Source organism: Manis pentadactyla, chromosome 14, assembly GCF_030020395.1.
Source record: "Manis pentadactyla isolate mManPen7 chromosome 14, mManPen7.hap1, whole genome shotgun sequence".
Classification (NCBI taxonomy): Eukaryota; Metazoa; Chordata; class Mammalia; order Pholidota; family Manidae; genus Manis; species Manis pentadactyla.
In genome coordinates this window covers 24,163,992-24,184,438 of record NC_080032.1, presented here as the reverse complement: position 1 = coordinate 24,184,438, position 20,447 = coordinate 24,163,992, and the positions used below count along the sequence as shown (strand labels likewise).

The 20,447-nt window shown below is 57.7% G+C and overlaps 1 protein-coding gene across 11 annotated transcripts in view; it reads left to right on the top strand.

Moving 5' to 3' along the window:
• PITPNM2 (phosphatidylinositol transfer protein membrane associated 2) overlaps window positions 1-20,227 on the top strand; it is a 144,776-nt gene extending 124,549 nt beyond the window's left edge. For 5 of the 11 annotated variants that reach the window (XM_036922017.2, XM_057492400.1, XM_057492398.1 and 2 more), the window contains exons 6-26: window positions 1,159-1,467; window positions 2,355-2,450; window positions 4,326-4,430; window positions 4,624-4,694; window positions 7,425-7,672; window positions 8,077-8,266; window positions 8,417-8,536; window positions 9,135-9,355; window positions 9,867-10,045; window positions 11,248-11,418; window positions 11,869-12,018; window positions 13,093-13,257; window positions 13,837-13,998; window positions 14,847-14,995; window positions 15,314-15,430; window positions 15,751-15,867; window positions 15,981-16,129; window positions 16,227-16,376; window positions 16,795-16,978; window positions 17,058-17,186; window positions 17,277-20,227. In XM_036922017.2, the coding sequence (XP_036777912.2) occupies window positions 1,159-1,467; window positions 2,355-2,450; window positions 4,326-4,430; window positions 4,624-4,694; window positions 7,425-7,672; window positions 8,077-8,266; window positions 8,417-8,536; window positions 9,135-9,355; window positions 9,867-10,045; window positions 11,248-11,418; window positions 11,869-12,018; window positions 13,093-13,257; window positions 13,837-13,998; window positions 14,847-14,995; window positions 15,314-15,430; window positions 15,751-15,867; window positions 15,981-16,129; window positions 16,227-16,376; window positions 16,795-16,978; window positions 17,058-17,186; window positions 17,277-17,600 (3,506 nt within the window). In that variant the 3' untranslated portion in view covers window positions 17,601-20,227. Of the gene's footprint in view, window positions 1-1,158; window positions 1,468-2,354; window positions 2,451-4,325; window positions 4,431-4,623; window positions 4,695-4,973; window positions 5,144-7,424; window positions 7,673-8,076; window positions 8,267-8,416; window positions 8,537-9,134; window positions 9,356-9,866; window positions 10,046-11,247; window positions 11,419-11,868; window positions 12,019-13,092; window positions 13,258-13,836; window positions 13,999-14,846; window positions 14,996-15,313; window positions 15,431-15,750; window positions 15,868-15,980; window positions 16,130-16,226; window positions 16,377-16,794; window positions 16,979-17,057; window positions 17,187-17,276 lie in introns of those variants that run through there. The other 6 variants (XM_057492402.1, XR_008993879.1, XM_036922021.2 and 3 more) reach the window with 6 other exon arrangements.
• Window positions 20,228-20,447: the final 220 nt, after the last annotated feature.

The following is a 20,447-nucleotide window of genomic DNA, read 5'->3' as shown; positions in this document are numbered from 1 at the left end:
GCCCCCTGGAGAAACACCCTTACACATTCCAGAATATTCAGAGCAGCAGGTTTGTAAACACAAAATGGACCAACAATGAAAGCCAAAGGCCCATTGGCAGGAAAAGGAATAAATAAAATGTGGCATTTCAAACAAATAAATACCACACAGCAACAAACCTGAAACTCATCCAAAAAGCAAGTGCCAGAAAAATACATGCAATGTAACACATACGTGTAAATGTCAAAAACATGCAAACCAACCCAACATATTGTATAGAAGAACACATCTGTGTGCTAAAACCAGAAAGAAAAGCAAACGATAAACACAAAATTCAGGACAGACCCTTGAGGCAAGAAGATGTGTCTGGGAGGGTGGTCCTGGTTGTGTCTGCTCCCTCCCCAGATGGTGTGGTTGGGGATGATTTATTTATTCTTAATGGTTCCTTAACCAGCTTTGTGGAGACTAATTGTATACACCATACACTTCACCTGTTGTAAAAGGACAGTTCTGTTAAGTTTTGTGTATTCAGAGTCATGCACACAGTTCTAGAACATTCCATTAGCCCAGTCTGGTTCATGTCCACAGTCACCCACACACCCACCTCCAGACCAAGGCAACCCCCATCTGCTTTCCTTCTTTATAGTTCTTTTACTGTTTATACCTTAGGAACGTGATCCAATTTTACACATATGATCTATTCTTACATATCTTATTTTATCTTCTTTTATATGTATATATATATATATATATATAATATATATATATATATATATATATATTTTAAAAAGGATCAACCCACTTCAAACTTGAAACTGATTTTCCATGGGAAATTCTACTAGAAAACTAGACACTGAGACCAGAGATGCTCAGGAAGTCTTCCTCTGCTTCCCCCTGGGGCAGGAACCCTCCCCCCAGAATTCACTGTGGCTTCTGAGCAGACACATTCCCTTGGGAGGTCCTTTGACTCCAGTTACACAACTACTGTGAGCTGTGAGGCCATCTGTGAGCCGGAGCCCTTACCTACAGATGGAGGAACCAAAGCAGTGGGAAGCAGGGATTTGCTCAAGGCCACCCAGTGGGTGCGGGTCAGATTCTGACCGGCAGTGTTGGGGCACCTCCCAGCTGGACTAACACTGCCTCTCTGCCCCCTCTCTGCTCCCACCCCGGGTGGTGCAGGCCTGCGGAAGGTGATGGTGAGGGCCCATCGGCAGGCCTGGTGCTGGCAGGACGAGTGGTTTGGGCTGAGCATGGAGAACATCCGGGAGCTGGAGAAGGAGGCACAGCTCATGCTGTCCCGCAAGATGGCCCAGTTCAGCGAAGATGACGACGAGGCATCAGAGCTGGACAAGGGCAAAGCCACCCAGGACCAGGCCCCCGGCGAGCCCCCCCAGGCCAGCAGCAGCGGCGGGGAGCCCCTGACTGGCCGGGGCCTGAAGAAGCAGTGGTCCACGTCCTCCAAGTCTTCACGGTCATCCAAGCGGGGAGGTGAGCCAGGCAGGTGTGGTCCCTCCTCTGTCCACAAGGGGTGCCCTGCCTGTATTTGTCCACCCCAGTGACAGCCCTCACCTCCTCCCAAAGAAAAGCGGGCTGCTGCTTTTGGACCATGTGGGCCACACCCTTAGGGAGTCACACCCACTCTCCTGCTCGCAGCCCTTAGCCTCAGCGAGGCCGCCCAGGGTGCCACCTCCCACAGCAGGCTCTCCCAGACCTGCCTCCACAGCCCAAGTAGGACAGACAGGCTGCCCGTGTGGGAACCCGCTCCCAGCTTTGCGTGCAGCCCAGCCGGCTGCACCTCTGTGCGGCTGAATGAACTCCAAACGGCACACACAGGAGGGGTCTCTGCTCCTGAGCCAGGAGTCGGGCTGAAAGAGCCCAAAAGAGTTAAGATCCTGAGAAAAGCTTTACTCGGGGAACTTTTGTGAGAGTGCTGTGGCTGTTTGAAACCAGGTAAAGCCACAAGTTCCCTCTGCAAATCCAGCTTATCTGGGATCCATGGAAATACATACATTCATACCTTTATTTTGCTCACTTCCCACCACTGCCCTCTGGTCCTTTCTGCTGGCTTTGCCACAGGGGAGTTTACAGGGCTCCTCCCGGGCAGACCCAGGCCTGTGTGACTGCACATCCTACCTGGGACATGACTTCACTGTACCGGGTGGGCTGGGAGGGGACCATCTTAAAAGTTCCAGGGGCTTCTGCTGAGATGAGGCCTGGCCACTCCACCGCTCATCACTTGCACTTCATCCTCCTCCAGGGGCCCTGCTCCTGCATCCTTAACCTGCCTGCCTTCTGCTGGATAGGCAGGACTCTGGGCCCTGCCCCTTGGCACAGGACAGCTGGGTGGTAGGTCAGTCTGGGGTTTTGCCTTCCAGCAAGTCCCTCCCGCCACAGCATCTCTGAGTGGAGGATGCAGAGTATCGCCCGGGACTCAGATGAGAGCTCGGATGATGAGTTCTTCGATGCTCACGGTAGGCACGCTACTGGGGCTTCTGGGGACCCCTCCCAGGAGAGTTAAGGGAGAGGTTTAAAAGGGTTAGGTGGGGAAGATTAAAGTGGCAATTATCTATGGAAAGCTCTGGATGAACAGCAGGGCATGATGGCTGGGGGCACAGGATGAGAGAAGTCACCAGGAATCTGGGGTCCCAGGCTTACCGTATGCATGTGCACTGGGCCTGGCGGATGGGGACTATTCTCTCAACTCCCCTAAAAATGGATTTACAATCAGACAGGGACTTCCTTGTCTGTGAATTTATTTCCATAACAAACTTTACAAAAGCCTGCATTTTATAATTTTATAATTTTTTGTAATTACCTTATTTTTTTCTTGGTTAAATTAATATACACCTAACATAGAAACTTCAGAAAATGCAAACAAGCAGAAAATGTGTGAAGTGCCCATTTTTCCACTAATCCCAAAATGAGCACAATGAACATACAGCCTGATGAATCACCCATCTATGCTGGGAAGACACAAGTACAAAATAGTTGCTTCCTTTGCACCTTGGCCTTTCCTCCCAAAGAAGCAGAGGGGCCAGCAGACAGGTCCAGGGAGATGGGTTTCCAGTTTGTAGTTTACAAGGCAGGACATAGGCTCAGAAAGGGACAGAGACTTGCTGACAGGCACTCAGTAGGGCAGAGGCAGGGCTAGAGCCCTCTCATACCACCACCAAGGCTTGGAGAAGGCAGAAGAGCCACCTAATTATGGCATCTTAGTTAACTGGCTGACCCTCAAGGGAAAGAACTTGGTAGTCAGTGTCCAAGCAAAAGGGAGGTACCTGGTTTGGCCCTGGGTTGGGGACCTGGAACAGGGACCTGAGCCAGCCTCTGCACCTGGGGCCTCCCTGAGGGTGGGGAGGGATGTTTTGGGCATCCCACAAACCCTCCTGCCCCCCCAGCCAGGACAAGAGGCTGAGCCCTCCTGGCTCTTTGTCCCTGACATGAGGAAAATACACATCTGTAAATACACATAATGTAAAAGCTTTAGAAAAGACTGGAGAAAGGAAGAGACAACAATGCAGGAGATGCCAGAATGTTGGTGTCCTGGGGAAACTGGCCCACTTAGAGGAGGGACTGGCACATGCCAGGGCCCAGACCACTGCCTCCAACCCAGTGGTCACAGGCGGAAGTCCTCAGAGAAGCAGAAACAAGAGTCATGTGTGAGAGTGTTCACAGCATGCCCCTCACTAAGCTGCATTTTTGTGGGTGCTGAAAATGGTCAGGAACAGGAGCTGATGAGTGGAGGAGCAAAATATGGTCCATCCACACCATGGAATATGATTCAGGCATAGAAAATAATGAATGGACATATTATACACCATGGCTGAACCCCAGAAATATGCTAAATGAAAGAAGCCAGATGCAAAAGACCACATATGGAATGATTCCATTTATGTGAAATACCCAGAATACGTAAATCCATAGAGACAGAAAGCAGACTCTTGGTGGCCAGGGACTAGGGGAGGGGAGAGAGGAGTGACTTCTAATGGGCATGTGCTTTCCACTTGGGGAGATGGAAATATTCTGGAACCAGAGGTGATTGTTGAATAGCATTGTGAATGTGCTAAATGTTAATTTTAAATGGCCTAAATGGTGAATTTTATGTTATGTGAATGTTACCACAGTTGCTTAAAAACGTGAGGCAGAAGCCCGTGGGTGTGCAGCCATGTGTCTATCCCATTAGGGAAGGGAGAGAGCAGACCCTGGTATGGAGCGGTGACAGGCCAGAGAAGCATGAGGGCTCCCATAATGGCCACTCCTAGGCCCCCACCTCTGGGAGCCAGGCCTCCCAGCTGCCCCCAGCTCCTGCCCTGGAGTGCAGTGCTGAAAGCTCCCTCTCCTCCCAGAGGACCTGTCCGATTCAGAGGAACCCTTCCCCGAGGACATCACCAAGTGGAACTCCAATGACCTCATGGACAAAATCGAAAGCCCTGAGCCAGAGGACACACAGGGTAACACTGGGAGGCTGCAGAGCCTGGGGAGGGTGGCTGCAGGGGCCAAGCCCCTCCTCTCTGGCCCAGCTCCTACCCAGTGCTGGGCCCCCAGTGAGGTTGCAGAAATACCCAGGGTCACAGCTTCCGTCCAGGAAGCCGGGGCTGCCAGGCTGCCCCTCTGCTCACAGCACCCACCGCTTCTATGTTGCAGACGGTCTGTACCGCCAGAGCACCTCCGAGTTCAGGGTAGCCTCCAGTGTGGAGCAGCTGAACATCATTGAGGTGGGTGCCTGGGTGGCAGAGGGCCAGGGGCAGCCTGCAGGGCTGCTGGGAGAGGGCTGGGCGCTTAGGGCTGGCTGCTTGGGGGCTATGGAGACAGAACTTCACAACCACAGCCTCATGTCCACACTGGCCCGGGTGTCATTGGAGAGAGGCCTGGGGCCTCCTTTACTTGCCCGCACCCCACATCCCTGAGAGCCAGCAGGACCTGCAGACAGCCCCCATGGAAGCTTGACCCAACTTCACCTGCAAGAAGTAAGATGAGAAACTTGTAAATTCCAGATCAAAAATAAGATCTTCACCTTATGCCCAGACTCTCTTCAGTACCTGAAGGAAAAAAGATGGAAGGGAAGGCCAAGAAAGCCATCTAGGCAGAAGTGATGTGGCCAGTGGTCCCCAACCCTGCTGGGGCAGGCAGAGCTCTTGTGTCTAATAAAGCTGTCCTCGAGCACCTGTGTCCACTTCGGGGGTTCTTTGCAAGGAGCTCGTGCTCCTTCTCCTCCACCTGTGGGCAGTCAGAGCTGTTTGCATTGGCGGCGGGAGCCAGAACCAAACAGGGCTGCCATGTGCCATGGTCACCACACTGCTCTGGCCTCAGGCTGCCCAAGGTGGAGATGGCACCTCTGGGGACTTGGGACCCCTGGGGACTTGGGACTGGGGGTGGAGGGTGCACCCACACTCCCCTCCCCTCCTTGGGGTTTTCTGCTTTGAGGTCTGAGGTTAAATTGGGCTTTTCTAGAAGACAAACTGGGATGAGGGGAGTTGATTTCCAAATTTCTGGTTAATGATGAGCCCCCTCCCCACCTCCAGCTCTGACAGTCCCTGGGGAGGGGCACAAGGGGCCTCGGGCTCCAGATCTGCCTCTGGGGGTGCACGTAGACCCAGCACCGATTCTGGAGTACAGCCATCCAAAGTGAGATCCCTGTCCTTGCAACAGCCTCCAAACCAGAGCCTCTCTCCCAGCCTTGTGGAGGGGCAGCTTCATAGAGCCACTGACGGGGACACCCTGGTTCTCCAGCTGGCCTCACCGCTCCCAGGCTGCATCGCCCCACCTCCCGTGGGCTTTGTTACTGTGGGCTCATGTCTCAAGCAGGGGGGTGTCCCTGTAGAAAGCAGGCTGAATAGGAAGAATGTCGTGTCTCAGACTGGCCTCTGTTGCGGTGGGGGAGGGGTGCCCCCTGAACAGCCGCCAGCCTCCAGTGCTGGGTCCCAGCAGACAGGCACAAGCAGGATTCTCTCAGCCTAGGTAACTAAGGGCCACTGGACCACCCCCTGCCCCCAGCCCAGGTGACCAGGAGGTTTCCCTAAGACAGTTCTTCCATGAGCTCCTTGCCTGGCTGTGTTGACTAGCCTGGGGGGCCATTTGGCAGTTCATGCTGGCCTGTGGTCTGGAAGATGGAGACTCCACCCTGCCCTGGGCCTTGAGTTCATTCCTGCCCAGGCCAGGGTGGTGGGCAGTCCTCATGTGGGGAGGCCCCCAAGCTCAGCTGGGCGTGCATTCCTGCCCAGACCCTGTGGCCCATGAGTGGCTGATGACAGTCCCCTCTTCGAGATGAGGCAGCCCAGCCATGCCTCTGCTGCAAGCCCAGTGGGGCCCACCAGCTTTCCCAAAACTCTCTGCTGCTCGGTAGCTCTGGACCTCGCCCGTTCCCTCATGTTCCTGTCAGCCTTGCCAGCCCCTGGGTCCACTGCTGGCACTGCCACTCCTTTCCTGGGCTCCACATTGACACTTGGATCCTGCTGCCACCCCTATCTCCCACCATCCCTGTGACCCAGGTCAGAGCCAACTGCCCCTACATAGGGCCTCCAGGAGGCTTCAGCTGCTTGGTCTGTCTCCCCAGTTCCTTGGGGACAGGCTCCTCTCTTAAGCTCCCTTCCCCATTCCCCAACATCATATAGGCATGGCAAGTACTCAGAGTGGCCCATGTTCGGCCCTGGCCCAAGTGGTGACTCTCCCAGTCACCCACCAGAAAGTTCCCCATGATTTGGGGCCACAGCCTGGACTGGCAGGAGAACACTGAGCTGGCAGCAGGAGCTCTGGGTTCTAGTCCGGCTTGGCATTATGTGACATTAGAGGAATCCCTTGGCCTCTCTGGGCTACTACCACCTACACCTAAACAGAATGGTTCTGTCCCCCACATGGCCATGTACAAGTTTCAAGTCTCACTTTGACCTCATAAGCAGGCCTGACCAGCAGGAGATGGGGTCATTACCTCTCACAGAGACATGCCTGCATTCTCTGGGAATGCAGATGCTGGGACATCTCTGCCCTTGGGGACCTTGGCCTTGGAGTCCAGGAATGGAGGGCAGGGAAGGGGGCCCTGTATAAATGAGGAGAGCTCAGAGCTGCAGGCCGACGGCCAGGGTCACTGCCGCCCAGGCTAAGGCTGCCTTACACTCAGACACACAGTAGGCAAGCAGGCCCCAGATGCCCCTGCCTGGGCCCCTGATGGGAAGTGGAGTTTGTGCTTTTGGAGGATTAGACTCTGTTGCTCCTATTCCTTGGACCCTGGTCAGGCTGGCAGACAGCAGCAGGGCTGCCCATGGGGAGGACAAAAAGGACCATCTTGGCCTCCCCAGGGGAGGGGGAAGCAGCCAACAACAGACTCCGTAGCTGAGGAACTGAAATTGGGGTTCTGAGAGGGAGCAGCTGGGCAATGACAGGCCTCCCCGCTGACGGGCTTCAGCATGGAGCTGAGTCCTGGGGAGTTGACCCCAGCTCTGCCCATGCAGGACGAGGTCAGTCCCCCGCTGGCCGGGTCACCCACCAAGATCCACGTACTGCTGCTGGTGCTTCACGGAGGCACTGTCCTGGATGCGGGTACTGGGGACCCCAGCTCCAAGCAGGGCGACGCCAACACCATCACCACCGTGTTCGACACTGTCATGCGCGTGCACTACCCCAGCGCCTTGGGCCGCCTCGCCATCCGCCTGGTGCCCTGCCCGCCTGTCTGCTCCGACGCCTTCGCCCTCATCTCCAAGTGAGTGTAGGCCACTGCCACCGGCCCCCAGCCCTGGTCCTGAAGGTTGGGCGCCTCCCCCACCATCTGGACCCCTGTCTGAGTGTCCAGACCTGCCGTCCAGCCTGTTCTGCTCGGAGATGGCTGAGCTCAGAGTCTGGATGAGGCTGGGGCCCGAGGCTGAGTGTCAGTTTCCACATCTGTGATGTGGGGATGCTGACCCACCTCCAACTTACCCAGCCTTACTCCCTGGCCCTCTTTCCCTTTCCTGGCCTGAAAGCGTCCCCATGGGGTTTGCTGAGTCAGGGCTGAGGCTCTCGGGGTGGCAGGCAGCTCCTGACCTGCTGCTGCTCAGACCCGGGGAGAGGGCCCCATTAGGCTGAGCTGAGGCACTTGTTCTCTCCTGACCGGCCCCCCTCCCCCAGCCTCAGCCCCTACAGCCACGACGAAGGCTGTCTGTCCAGCAGCCAGGACCACATTCCCCTGGCTGCCCTGCCCCTGCTGGCCACCTCCTCCCCCCAGTACCAGGAGGCAGTTGCCACGGTGATTCAGCGGGCCAACCTTGCCTATGGGGACTTCATCAAGTCCCAGGAGGGCATGACCTTCAATGGGCAGGTGAGTCATGGGGTAGAAGAAGGGAAAACAGAAGCCCTGCAAGGGCAGGCTGGCCTGGTCCTCCAACCCAGGGCAGGGGTGACGGCCCTCCCCAGCTGGGGTCTGGCAAGCAGGGCAGGCACTCAGGCCTCAGGGCCTCTCCCCCTCCAGATCTGCCTGATCGGGGACTGCGTCGGGGGTATCCTGGCATTCGATGCCTTATGCTACAGCAACCAGCCTGTGTCTGAGAGTCAGAGCAGCAGCCGCCGGGGCAGTGTGGCCAGCGTGCAGGTACCAGTTTCCCATGGCCCCTGGAGCAGGGGACCTCCAGGATAGTAACTACATCACCCTTTGGGCCCACACATCCCAGGTCTGCGATAAAAGCAAGGGGAGGGCAGAGCTTGCCAGGGCAGGTGCCCAGAGGTAGCAGGGCAGATAATGCATGGGGTGATGACTAGCTTCAGCAGGGCTGGGTCTATGAGCGCGTGTGGCTGCAGCAAGCAACAAAGCAGGGCCTACAACATGGGGAGTAGGTTCTGGTCCTAGGAGGTGTGGTAGGCAGACCCTCTGAGCTTCCCAGCAGGGGAGAGGATCCCAGTTCCCTCTGCAGAGTGGCACACAGCCTGGGTGGGCCAGGCAAGGCAGCAAGATCAGTGGGAGATCACCAAGGTCAGTCCAGGCCAGGAATAAAGGCTGTTAAGACTTGGCCAGTGGGCTGGGGGGACAGCAGGGACAAGGCGGGGACAAGGCCTTTCCCTCTCTTGAATGAGAGGCCAGCTGGTCAGTGGCCAGTGTGCCTGGAGTTGGGGGGAGGACACTGCTTCCAGGACACTGACAAGAGGCCCAGACCTTGGCCACTAGGCAGTGAGCCTGTGTGGGATCGTTCCAGGACACTGATCTGCTGTCCCCTGGCGTCCTGGCCAACGCGGGGCATGGCAACAGTGGCAGTGGTGGCAGCTTGGAGAGCAGTCGGCACCTGAGCCGCAGCAACATTGACATCCCCCGAAGCAATGGCACTGAGGACCCCAAAAAGCAGCTCCCCCGCAAGAGGAGCGACTCATCCACCTACGAGCTGGATACCATCCAGCAGCACCAGGCCTTCCTGTCTAGGTGGGTGGGGCCAGCAGGGCCTGGGGGACAGATTTTCATCAGACCACTGCCAGGTAGGATGGGGACTCCCAAGAGTGAGGGACCCAGAATTGAGGATGTAAATCAGGTTGCATGGATGGCCGTGAAGGTCTTAGAGACCCCCTGCACACTGCTGGGACACCCGGACTGGGCCCACAGCCCTTCAGCTGGAAGAACATGGCTTACTGGGTATGGTCGTGGTCCTGTACATGCCAGGGCCATCTTGAGCCAGAGAGAACAGATGTCCGAGTTGGGGGTTAGATGGCAGTGGTGGGGCAGGGCTGCCCCAAAGGCAGTGGGCTCCCTAGAAAGTCTGGGACCAGCTATCATCAGAGATGTCCCAGCAGGAGCTAGACAGCTGCATCTGCAGGACAACATAGGGGTCATACCTTATTTGGACCTGATGACCCCTGAGGGGCCTCCTTTGGGAAGTTAAGGGCAGGCTAGCCCCAAGAAGGGCCATGATGTGACCTGGAGTATCTCCCATCTGCAGCCTTCATGCCAGCGTGCTGAAGAATGAGCCTAGTCCCCGCCGCTCAAGCAGCTCCACCATGCTGGATGGCACAGGGGCCCTGGGCAAGTTTGACTTTGAGATCGCCGACCTCTTCCTCTTTGGGTGCCCGCTAGGGCTGGTCCTGGCCTTGAGGAAGACTGTCATCCCCACCCTGGATGGTGAGAGCCTGGAGGGGTGGGCAGGATGGGGGTACATAAGTGGGACAGAGGGTCTCAATGGACCCCTGTCACAAGGCCATGGCCACATCCCAGGCCCTTCCTGCATCAGCCTCATTTCTACACTCCCCACCAAGAGCCCACTGCTTTCCTCATTACTTCAGCAGCTTGGTTTCTGGCCCCCAACCATGACAACTGCTGCCAATGGGGACAGATGGGTACAGACCCATAAGGAAGACTTTTGAAGCCAGGCACCCTTAGTGCCTCCTAGTCCAGTGGCCTACCAGCCCCACAGAAGCCACAGCTACACTGCTCCAGGGACCCTCCTCACTGCTGTACAGACAGGGAGGCAAGATGTACAGGCCAGCCCTCTGGGTCAGCCAGTGTGGCCCAGGGAGCCCTACCATCATCACAGAAGCTGTGCCGGGCCCATGTTACATCCCCAAGTTACAGATGGGGAAACTGAGTCTCAGAGGGGTATAGGCACTTGCCCAAGAGCAAGTAAGCAGTGGGGTACATATAAACGCACAAAGATGTAGGGACAGTGATGTTATGGCAATGCTGTCTGTAATCGTGGGAAACCAGAACCAACTTAAATATCTGTCCCTGGAGCAGGGGGCTGGCTAAATACATCCGGCACATCCATAGTGGTATACCCCGCTGCAGTTAAAGAAGAGTGGGTGGAACTAAGTCCTGATATGAAGGCCTCCAACATTTTTGTGTTAAATGAAACAAAAAAGCACAGTTCATATAGGATAGCATTTGTTACTATTTGTGTGTGTTCTTAAAAAGTGGGATATATGCTACTGGTGGTTTGTACTTACAGTCACATGGTCTTCCTAAGACCTATGGAGGGGCTGGACTAGCAGCTGCATCCCAGAGCCCAGGTGGGCAGCCCCACCGCCAGGCCCCAGAAGGTGCCCGTGAGGCTCCAGCCTCAGGACTTTCAGCCTCCCTTTACATGTCTTTTATCATATACTCTTCTGTACTTAAATGTTTTTTACCATGGTTATTTTAACTTTTTCAAAATCAAAAACAAAACTGTACTTAATTGACAGTGGCCTAAACAGATCCCAAACTGATAAGAGACACGCTTTAGGGTTTTTCCATATCTGAGCCCCCTCAACCCTTGCCAAGCCTGTTCTGGGTGCTTCCTCCCCGGGTGGCGCTCGCTCCAGGCTCTGCAACAGCCCCTCGCCCCCCAGTTTTCCAGCTGCGGCCTGCCTGCCAGCAAGTCTACAACCTCTTCCACCCTGCGGACCCATCGGCCTCACGCCTGGAGCCACTGCTGGAGCGGCGATTCCACACCCTGCCGCCTTTCAGCATCCCGCGCTACCAGCGCTACCCGCTGGGGGACGGCTGCTCTACGCTGCTGGGTGAGCCCCCAGCCAGCTGCCCCAGAGGGTGGGAGCTGGCACCACTCCAGTGCCACGTGGCTCAGGAGCTGGGTCCCTAGGCAGGTGCAGGCTCATCAGTCTTGTGGATCCCAGCAAGGTATCAGTGACCCCACGGCCCCACATCAGGGTTTCACCCCATGCCCTCCAGCTGCCTGGCCTGCAAAGCTGTGCCCCAAGGGTGTGGCGGCCCACAGAGTTGGGGCAAAGGTTGGGGGCTGCTGCACAGGCCTGCATGTGTGAGGCTGCCCATCATCCATTCTCAGTAACCCCCAACTCCCCATCCCACCTCCCACGTGTGTCCCCATGTCCCGTCACGTCCTGTCACATCCGGTCCTTGATGAGCCCTACATGTCTGTGTTGGAGCGTGTCTGCACAGCCCACATGAGTGTCTGTTCTTGTCCTTTCTGTTCTCTCCCCGTCTGCCTCCAGTTGAGACCGTGCAGAGAAACCCCGAGCTGGTCCTGGAGGGTGGCCCCCTGGCCCCTCTCCCGCCCAGGGATGGCTTCCTGGAAACCAGTATCTTGGTGCCTGCGCTCACCTGGCAAGATGGGCCTCGCCCGAGCCCAGGCCGTGCTGAGTGTGTGTACTCCCCCTGCCTGTGGTGGTGTCTGCTTTGCTGGCTGATGGCTGGTCCTCAGGGATCCCTGTGCCCTTCCGGGCCGCTCAGACTTTGTGGGACTGTGATGGCGAGGAGCAGAGGGACCCGGCAGGACGGGCCCTGAGAGGCAGGCCTTGGTGCCTCCCCTCTGCACACTGGGGCAGAGCTGGGAGGGGGCACAAGCCAGTGGGGCTAAGAGGCCCAGAGGGCAGAGGGGCTGTCCCAGGGTGACCCAGCACAGGTGTCAGTCCAAGAGCTCTGTCCCCCATTTGTGAGGCTGGTGGGGACAGCTAGGCTCCCTGGGACACACCTGCTCACCCAGGAAAAGCCTTTCCTCTCAGAGAGGGTTGAATTCTCAGGGGCCCTGAGAGGTCTAGGCACCTCCTGCAGCCACTGTAGACGGGGGTCCTCTAGCCAAGCTCCGCTTTCCCTGCTCTGTGCTGCCCTCAACCTGGGCCCAGGTGGACCTCGCTCAAGCCCTGAGCTCCTGCCTTTGGGAGACACCCATTTGGGGCTGGTTCCATGTGGCCTGTGTAAGGAATGGCACAGGGGGCATTGCCTCTCTCTCTCTCTCTCTATCCTCAGCGTCGGGCACCCCAGGCAAGCCACCCCAGGCCCTTATTATTAGCACCCCTCAAAGCTAGCCGCTGTGGTCTGTGGGTCAGGCTGAGAAGGCTGGACTAGGTCAGGAGACATGTGTTGGGCACAGAGGGTGGCTGGGGGTGGGCATGGGGGACAGGGCATGGCCTCCTTGCCTCCCTGCCCACTGTGTCTGTCAGCCTACTTGTGCACACCTGCCCTGCCCTCCCTTCTCCTGCCTCAGCCCTGCGCCCTGCCCTCTCAGCTCCAAGCAGGCAGGCCCTGGCATGCTTGGGCCTGTTCTCACTGCCAGCTGTGCTCAGATGCCACTGCTCATCTGCAGCTAGAGGTGTCAGCAGTGCCTGGCACAGCCTGCCCCAACCCAGGCGCACACTGGGCCCTCCTACCCACTGCTCGGGGCCGGGGACCAGGCTGGGTAGGGCCTTCCTTACCCCTGAGTCTCTGTCTACCTGTAGCGGATGCACTCCAGACCCACAACACAGTCTTTCAAGAGCACGCAGCCCCCTCCTCGCCCAGCGCAGCCCCGACCACCCGAGGTTTCCGCCGAGCCAGTGAGATCAGCATCGCCAGCCAGGTGTCAGGCATGGCTGAGAGCTACACAGCATCCGGCATTGCCCAAAGTGAGTGCGGCAGTGCTGGGCCACAGCCGGGGGGTCTGCCTTGTCACAGCTGGTCTCAGCTAGGCCACTGTGCCCCCAAGGGACAGTTGGCAGAGTCTGGAGACAGCCGGGGAGGGCACTACTGGCATCCGGGGATAGAGAGTAGGGCGGCTTAAAAGGATTCTGGAGATAAGGGGCCAAGTACAGACGGTACAGGTGGCCAGAGCTGGACAGGCTCCAGGGGGCCGAGGGGAGCTGGGAAGGCGAGGTCTCACTGCGGCCACACTGCCCAGTCTTCCTGTTGCCTCTCCATGGCCTCCTTCACTACTTGGCTCCTGCCCATCTTAGAAGTTTCTCAGCATCTAGAAGCAGAGTCCAGGTCATCCCCTCTCACTCCCCAGAGCTGACTGCCCCCCACCATCCTTGACCAGTTTTCAGGCTGCCTGTCAGAGTGGGGGCCCTGGGGCTAAGGCTGGTATGGGTGCCCTCCTCTGAGGAGGATCAAGAGGGCCTGGCACTCTTCCCAGTGTCCTTCCTGGCCTGTGGTGGCAGCATGGTAGCCCCAGTGTGGCTGACCCCTCCCCTGTTCTTGCTTCTCAGAGGACCCAGTGTCGCTCAGCTACACCCCCAGCATCAGGCGCCTGTCCCTGCTCGCCCTGCCCTCCCCACCCCCCACCACCCTGGGCCCCTGCCCACAGGCCAGGCGGGTGAGCCCCAGCCTGGAGAGGGCCCCCCGCCTCCCCGACTTGGACATCCGAGAAGGTACCGGGCATCGCATACCTCCGCCCACACACACTGTCCTCCTTTAACTGGGATCACTCACTGTTTCCAGGCACATTTCACTGCCAGGCCTTGCCCACCAGGGCCCTGCTGAGGCCTAACCAGGGAGCTGGAGGCTTAGGTTGGGGGCATTCACATCCGGGGAAGAGGCAGGAGTGGTTGGAGTTGGCTGGGCGGAGGGAGGACCCCACAGAGCTGAAATAGGTACGGAGAGGCCCAAAGGATGGCCTGTCTGGCAGGCCACAGGCCGACTGCAAAACTAAGCCATGGCCAGGCACCACTTACTGAGAGCTCCTGAGGGCAGCCACCAAGGAGGCACTCTGTAAGCTTTACCTGGAACTAGGGCTGTCCCCCAGCCCCGGGTGCGAGCTGGGATTCACACCAGCGCCCTCTGACTTGAGGCCCGGACTGCACCCTTGGGGTTCAGGGATTGTAGCTCCCCCTGTGCAAAGCCTTCCACAGGCTGGAAGCCTGCAGGGCAGACAGGGAGGAGAGGCCCAAAGAGGGCAGCAATGGGGTCCAGGGAGGAGTCGTCAGCATCAGAGGGAAGATCTGGGACAGTGAGTCCAGCCTCCAAACGGGGCTTGTCCTTCTGCCCCGACTCCACGTGCTCCTGGCGGACTGCACACTCACCCCCTCGGGCACGCCAGCTGCTTGCATGCTGTCCTGGCATCCTTGCTCCCCTCTGTTGCCCAGCCTGGAAGAAGACTTGCTTTGGCTGCAGCCCTTTTCCCTGGTCAGAGGAGGGTCTCATCTTTGGGCTGAACCAGGCCTGAGGGTTCAGGTGACCATCCGGGGTCCAGTCTGGTCACAGCCCCTCCTCTTGGCAGTTGCTGCAAAGTGGTGGGGCCAGAAGCGGATTGACTACGCCCTGTACTGCCCTGACGCCCTGACAGCCTTCCCCACCGTGGCCCTGCCCCACCTCTTCCATGCCAGCTACTGGGAGTCAACAGATGTGGTCTCCTTCCTGCTGAGACAGGTGCCCCAGGGTCCCACTGCCAGGCACACTGGGCCTCACGGGAGGGCCTTGAGTGACACCGCCACTGACATGGTCCCATTTTATAGATGAGGAAGATGGTGGGGGACCCTACCTTCTGACCCCCATTAGACCACAGAGCAAGCAAGATGGAGGGACCCTTGGGGAGGGGGTGAGCATATTTGCACATTTGTGGGACAGAGTAGGAGGGTGGAATAGTGTCCCCCAAACCCTCACAGGTTCCTCTTTCCAGCTCCTTAGGCTGCTTGTCTCTTCCTCCTAGAACAGGAAGCCCCATAGCCTGCTTGTGTCCCCCTCCAGGTCATGAGGCATGACAATTCCAGCATCTTAGAGCTGGACGGTAAGGAGGTCTCGGTGTTCACCCCTTCCAAGCCAAGAGAGAAGTGGCAGCGCAGAAGGACCCACGTGAAGCTGCGGGTGAGGGTCCTCTGAGTGCCCAGGCCCCTTGGCATCTGTCCTGTTGAGTCACAAGAGGACCCATCACAGATGAGGAAACTGAGTAGCAGAGAAGTGCACTGTCTTACTTAAACCTCAGTGTGTGAGGTTGGAGCTCTTACCCCATTTACAGGCGGGCAAGTGCACCCCCAGGCCGGAGCAGCTGAGCTGGACTTGAACCTGGCTAACTGGCTTTAAGGCCATGCTCACTCAGGGCCATGAGAGGCTTGAGCTGAGCCCAGGGGACCCCAGATGCCCCTCCATCCCCCACCCTGACTCAGCCTTGTCTTTTCTCTCCCCAGAATGTGACGGCCAACCACCGCATCAATGACTCTGTTGCCAATGAGGATGGCCCACAGGTTCTAACAGGCCGGTTCATGTACGGGCCCCTGGACATGGTCACCCTGACTGGGGAGAAGGTAAGGACCCGGGGAAACTACGGGAGCCCCTGCCTCACCTCCCTCTGGCTGGGGAGTGGGAATGGGAAGGCCAGGGGATGGCCAGCTCATGACCAGCCTGCCCGGGCTCCCAGGTGGATGTGCACATCATGGCGCAGCCGCCCTCGGGGGAGTGGCTGCACCTGGACACACTGGTGACCAACAGCAGTGGGCGCGTCTCCTACACCATCCCTGAGACTCACCGCCTGGGCGTGGGTGTCTACCCCGTCAAGATGGTAGTCAGGTATGCAGCTCTGAGCAGTGAGCAGGCCTGGGGCCACTGCCTCTGGGGCAGGAGGGAGGGCTCAGGTGGGTTCTGATGAGCTGCCCCTCCCCCCCAGGGGAGACCACACGTTTGCTGACAGCTACATCACCGTGCTGCCTAAGGGCACGGAGTTTGTGGTCTTCAGTATCGATGGCTCCTTTGCTGCCAGCGTGTCCATCATGGGCAGTGACCCCAAAGTGCGGGCTGGGGCCGTGGATGTGGTGCGGTGAGTGGTCCATGGGGCACAGTGGGCAGGCTCAGCATCAGGAGGCTCCTGGAGGCTGGGCAGGAGAGGGCCTTGGGTGCCAGAGCAGGGGATATTCGGCAGCAACCCTGGGGCTTGAGGAGTCAGCCCAGCCACTTACCAGCTGTGTGGCCCCTTGATGTTGATGCCTCAGTTCCCTCATCTGGGAAATGGGGCTGCTAAAAGACCAGTCACACCTGCTTCAGAGGCATCTCTGGAAACTGTGTGACCTAGGCCATGGGTTGTCGTTGTGGTTGCTACTATTACTGTTGGAGGCTGATGAGATATGCACTTTTCAATGACCCAAGAGGGGATGGGCTGGGCAAGGAGACAGGGAGGCCCAGGAGGGAGGATGGGGTGGGGTGGCTGTGGGACACCTAGGCCTGCCCCTCAACCCCAGGCACTGGCAGGACCTGGGCTACCTCATCATCTATGTGACGGGCCGGCCTGACATGCAGAAGCAGCGAGTGGTGGCATGGCTGGCCCAACACAACTTCCCCCACGGCGTGGTGTCCTTCTGTGATGGCCTGGTGCACGACCCGCTCCGGCACAAAGCCAACTTCCTGAAGCTTCTCATCTCTGAGGTGTGTCATGAGGGACAGGGACTGGGGTGGGGTGGGAGCAGGAGGGCCATGCCTATACCCATGCCAGTCTCACCCACAGCTGCACTTGCGCGTGCACGCAGCCTATGGCTCCACCAAGGACGTGGCGGTTTACAGCTCCATCAGTCTGTCCCCCATGCAGATCTACATTGTGGGCCGGCCCACCAAGAAACTGCAGCAGCAGTGTCAGGTGCGTGGGCAAACCGGGGCGGGCAGCACAGGCAGGCAGCCTGGGAGCCCACCCTGTGACAGCCGGCCTCCCTCTGCTCCTCCCCTGCAGTTCATCACGGATGGCTATGCGGCCCACCTGGCCCAGCTCAAGTATAACCACCGGGCACGGCCAGCCCGCAACACGGCCACACGCATGGCACTGCGAAAAGGTAGCTTTGGCCTGCCTGGCCAGGGCGACTTCCTGCGCTCCCGGAACCACCTGCTCCGCACCATCTCAGCCCAGCCTAGTGGGCCCAGCCACCGGCATGAGCGGACGCAGAGCCAAGCAGACGGCGAGCAGCGGGGACAACGCAGCATGAGCATGGCAGCCAGCTGCTGGGGCCGTACCACGGCCGGCCGGCTTGAGCCGGGGGCAGCCACAGGTCCCAAGTAGGGCACTGTTAGTGAGGCGCTGTGGTCTCCATGGTGCTAGGCCAGGATGGCCAGCCCCGCCAGGAGGCCTGGCCTGGGCACACACAGTCGGCTGGGAGTGAACTTGTCCTAGGGCTCAACAGAGGACACTGGGCCATGCCACACAGCCCTCCAAGCCCTGCCTCATGTCTTAGGGTCCGAGGGGTTCCAGCTTGTCATGTGCTGAGATGACGGAGGGACCAGGACTCTGCATGTGGACTGGCCAAGAAGGCACTTCAGACATCCGCCCTACATTGACTGCCCAGCATCCTGATGCTAGGCCTGGCTCCAGGCCCACCTCCAATCCACTAGCTCACCCTGACTCCCAGTCCCCTCCCCCTTGGTAGCAGCTCCAATGGAGGGACAGCCTGTTTTTTGTTAACTCGAGTTACTCAACTGTTTAGCCTCACTGGTTTTTGCACTGATTTTTGAGAGTGGAGACCCATTCCCATCTCCTGTGGCTAGAGACTCAATGGCATGCATGACAGTTCATTTGGCTGATCCAGGACCTGTTGCCACATATAAGGCTCCAGGGCAGCAAATCTTTGTGTGAGCAGGAAAGGCCTATCTTGATTTCTGCAGCTCTGCCTGGCCTGACAGTGCTGCGGCAGCCTCGGACCCCTGCCCACCGGGCCACCCGACCCTCCTGGATCCCAGTAGGGCCTTGGGCCTGGTGTCACCTCCGGCACTGGACACAGCCTAGATGACAAGGCTGATGAAGACCAGAGCTGTCTCCCGAGAAGCCCTGCCTCTGGCCTGGACAAGCCTGGCCTCCTCTTCTGCTCCTCGCCTGCCACCAGTCAAGGCCCCATGCCTCGGCCTTCCCATGTTTCTACACCTTTCTACTTCTCCAGTCTGATTTCTATGAGGTTTTTTAATGAGCAATCCCTGGCTGCTTCCTTTTCTTAACTCTTTCAGTATAAAGTGCAGCCCCTACACATGAAAACACCCAGCACTGTGATGGAGTCCAGCCTGGTTCTGGGTCCCGGAGCCATGCCCCCTGCCTCACCTGATCCCTGTTAATTCCACTGAATTTCTACTCTGGGGTGAGTGGGGTGCACATTTAGGTTTTTTTAATGCCAATTCCGTTTAGATGCTGAATCCAAGAAGCCACAACTCCCTTCCTTAGCGTGTGGGCAGGCAGCCATGACTTCATTTCCCACCTGGTAAGGACCGTGCTGTCCTGCATGCTGGGTCTGAGCATCAGCCCTCCCTCCCCAGAACTGACCGTGGTCTCAGCTGTGGCACTCAGCTCCAGGCCAGCCCCTCTGCTGCTCCTCTACCCTCTCCAAGACTGGGGAGCCTCTCTAGCCTCAGCCAGCTGTCCAGCAACCAGGCTCTGCCTCTGAGAAGCTGCTGCCAACCTGGATATGGCCTCAGGGCCTTATGGGCTGGGATAGGGAGGCACACAGATTGATGTTAACATTTTCCCATGTGTAGATATGTACAGCCAAAGGGTCGTGTAAATGTTCTGCAAACATGGGTCTATACAGACTGAAAGCTATTTATTTTGTGCAGAAAAAAAATGTCTGGAGGGATAGGACCTTCAGGGTTTATTCATATTTAAAATGTAGCTTTTTGTTGTTATGTATAAAGCAATGATTATTTTATGGACCAAGTTTTAATGTAACTGTTGCAGTGAAAGTGCAATATCTGACCCCCTCTGCTCCCCAGCGGAAGTTGCTCGGCCCGACAATCACAGCCCCGGTGAGGGGCCCGTGGCCAGTGCCTCTTTCTCTATTGGTCCCACCTCACCCTGTCTTGCCTACCACCTCGGTGACCAATCATCCAGAGAAGCACCTGGAAGAGTCTTGGACCTGCCTGCAATAAAGCCCGGGAGGCCTCCTGGCTCGGGAAGGCCGCGAGGGCAGTGGGCTTGGCCTCTCTCAGCGGGTGGCTCCCCAACAGCTCTGTGCTCCCCACCTGCCTGCCCAGCCGCCAGCCATGCCAAGGACAACAGCAATAGTCCCCTGGGCCTCTCCCAGTGGCCCTCAGCCATAGATGGTGAGACGGGCAACCCACCCACCCACTGATGTCTCTTCCATATCCAGGTCTGCTTCCTGCCTCCTCTAAGATTCTTTTTGGCACATTCTCCTCTTAAGGAAGCAACAGTTTTCATAAACTAAGAGAGGGAGGGAGGACAGAGTCCTTTAAAAATACCAAAAATGTTTACAGTGTTGGGTGCTGAGCTGCAGGGCTCAGGCCTGACCAGTCTTTAACCAAAGGGTGAGGCAGGCCTTGCTGACTGCCACCCCAACCCAGGCCTGTTAGAGTAGAAGCCTTAGTCCCACTCCCACCCCCACACCCCAAGCGTGAGCCTCAGCCCACCACCTCCAGATCCAACTACCTGCCTTCTCTTTGATTTCTAATGAGGGATTTAGCAGAAACCCCATTCCCCTTTCCCAGCTCAGTCTGAGCTGCCTGCCTGCTCATCAACCATATCACAGTCTTCATGTCTCCACCCCCTCCTGTCCGTCTGTCTGGGCCACATGTGAGCAGTGTCCTGACTCGCCCTGCCCCCTCTTGCTGTCCCTGCACCATTGGGCCTGAGTGTGTTCTGTATACAGTGTCATTGTCTGTTAACACCAATTAAAGAAGCAGGAAGGCTTCCTTCTGGGTCTCTTTACTGCACCAGCAACCAGAGTGCCAGGTGGTGGTGGGGGCCTGGGATGGGGCACAGCCTGACCCGGAGCTAAAGGTGTGGTGGGGAGAGGCCATCTTCCTAGTAAACACCACCAGCTACACTCACAGTAATGATGACAAACTCACACAGGCCTTATCCTCTGCTCAGCCTCCTTCTATCCCCTTCGCAGGCATGAACTCAGTTCAT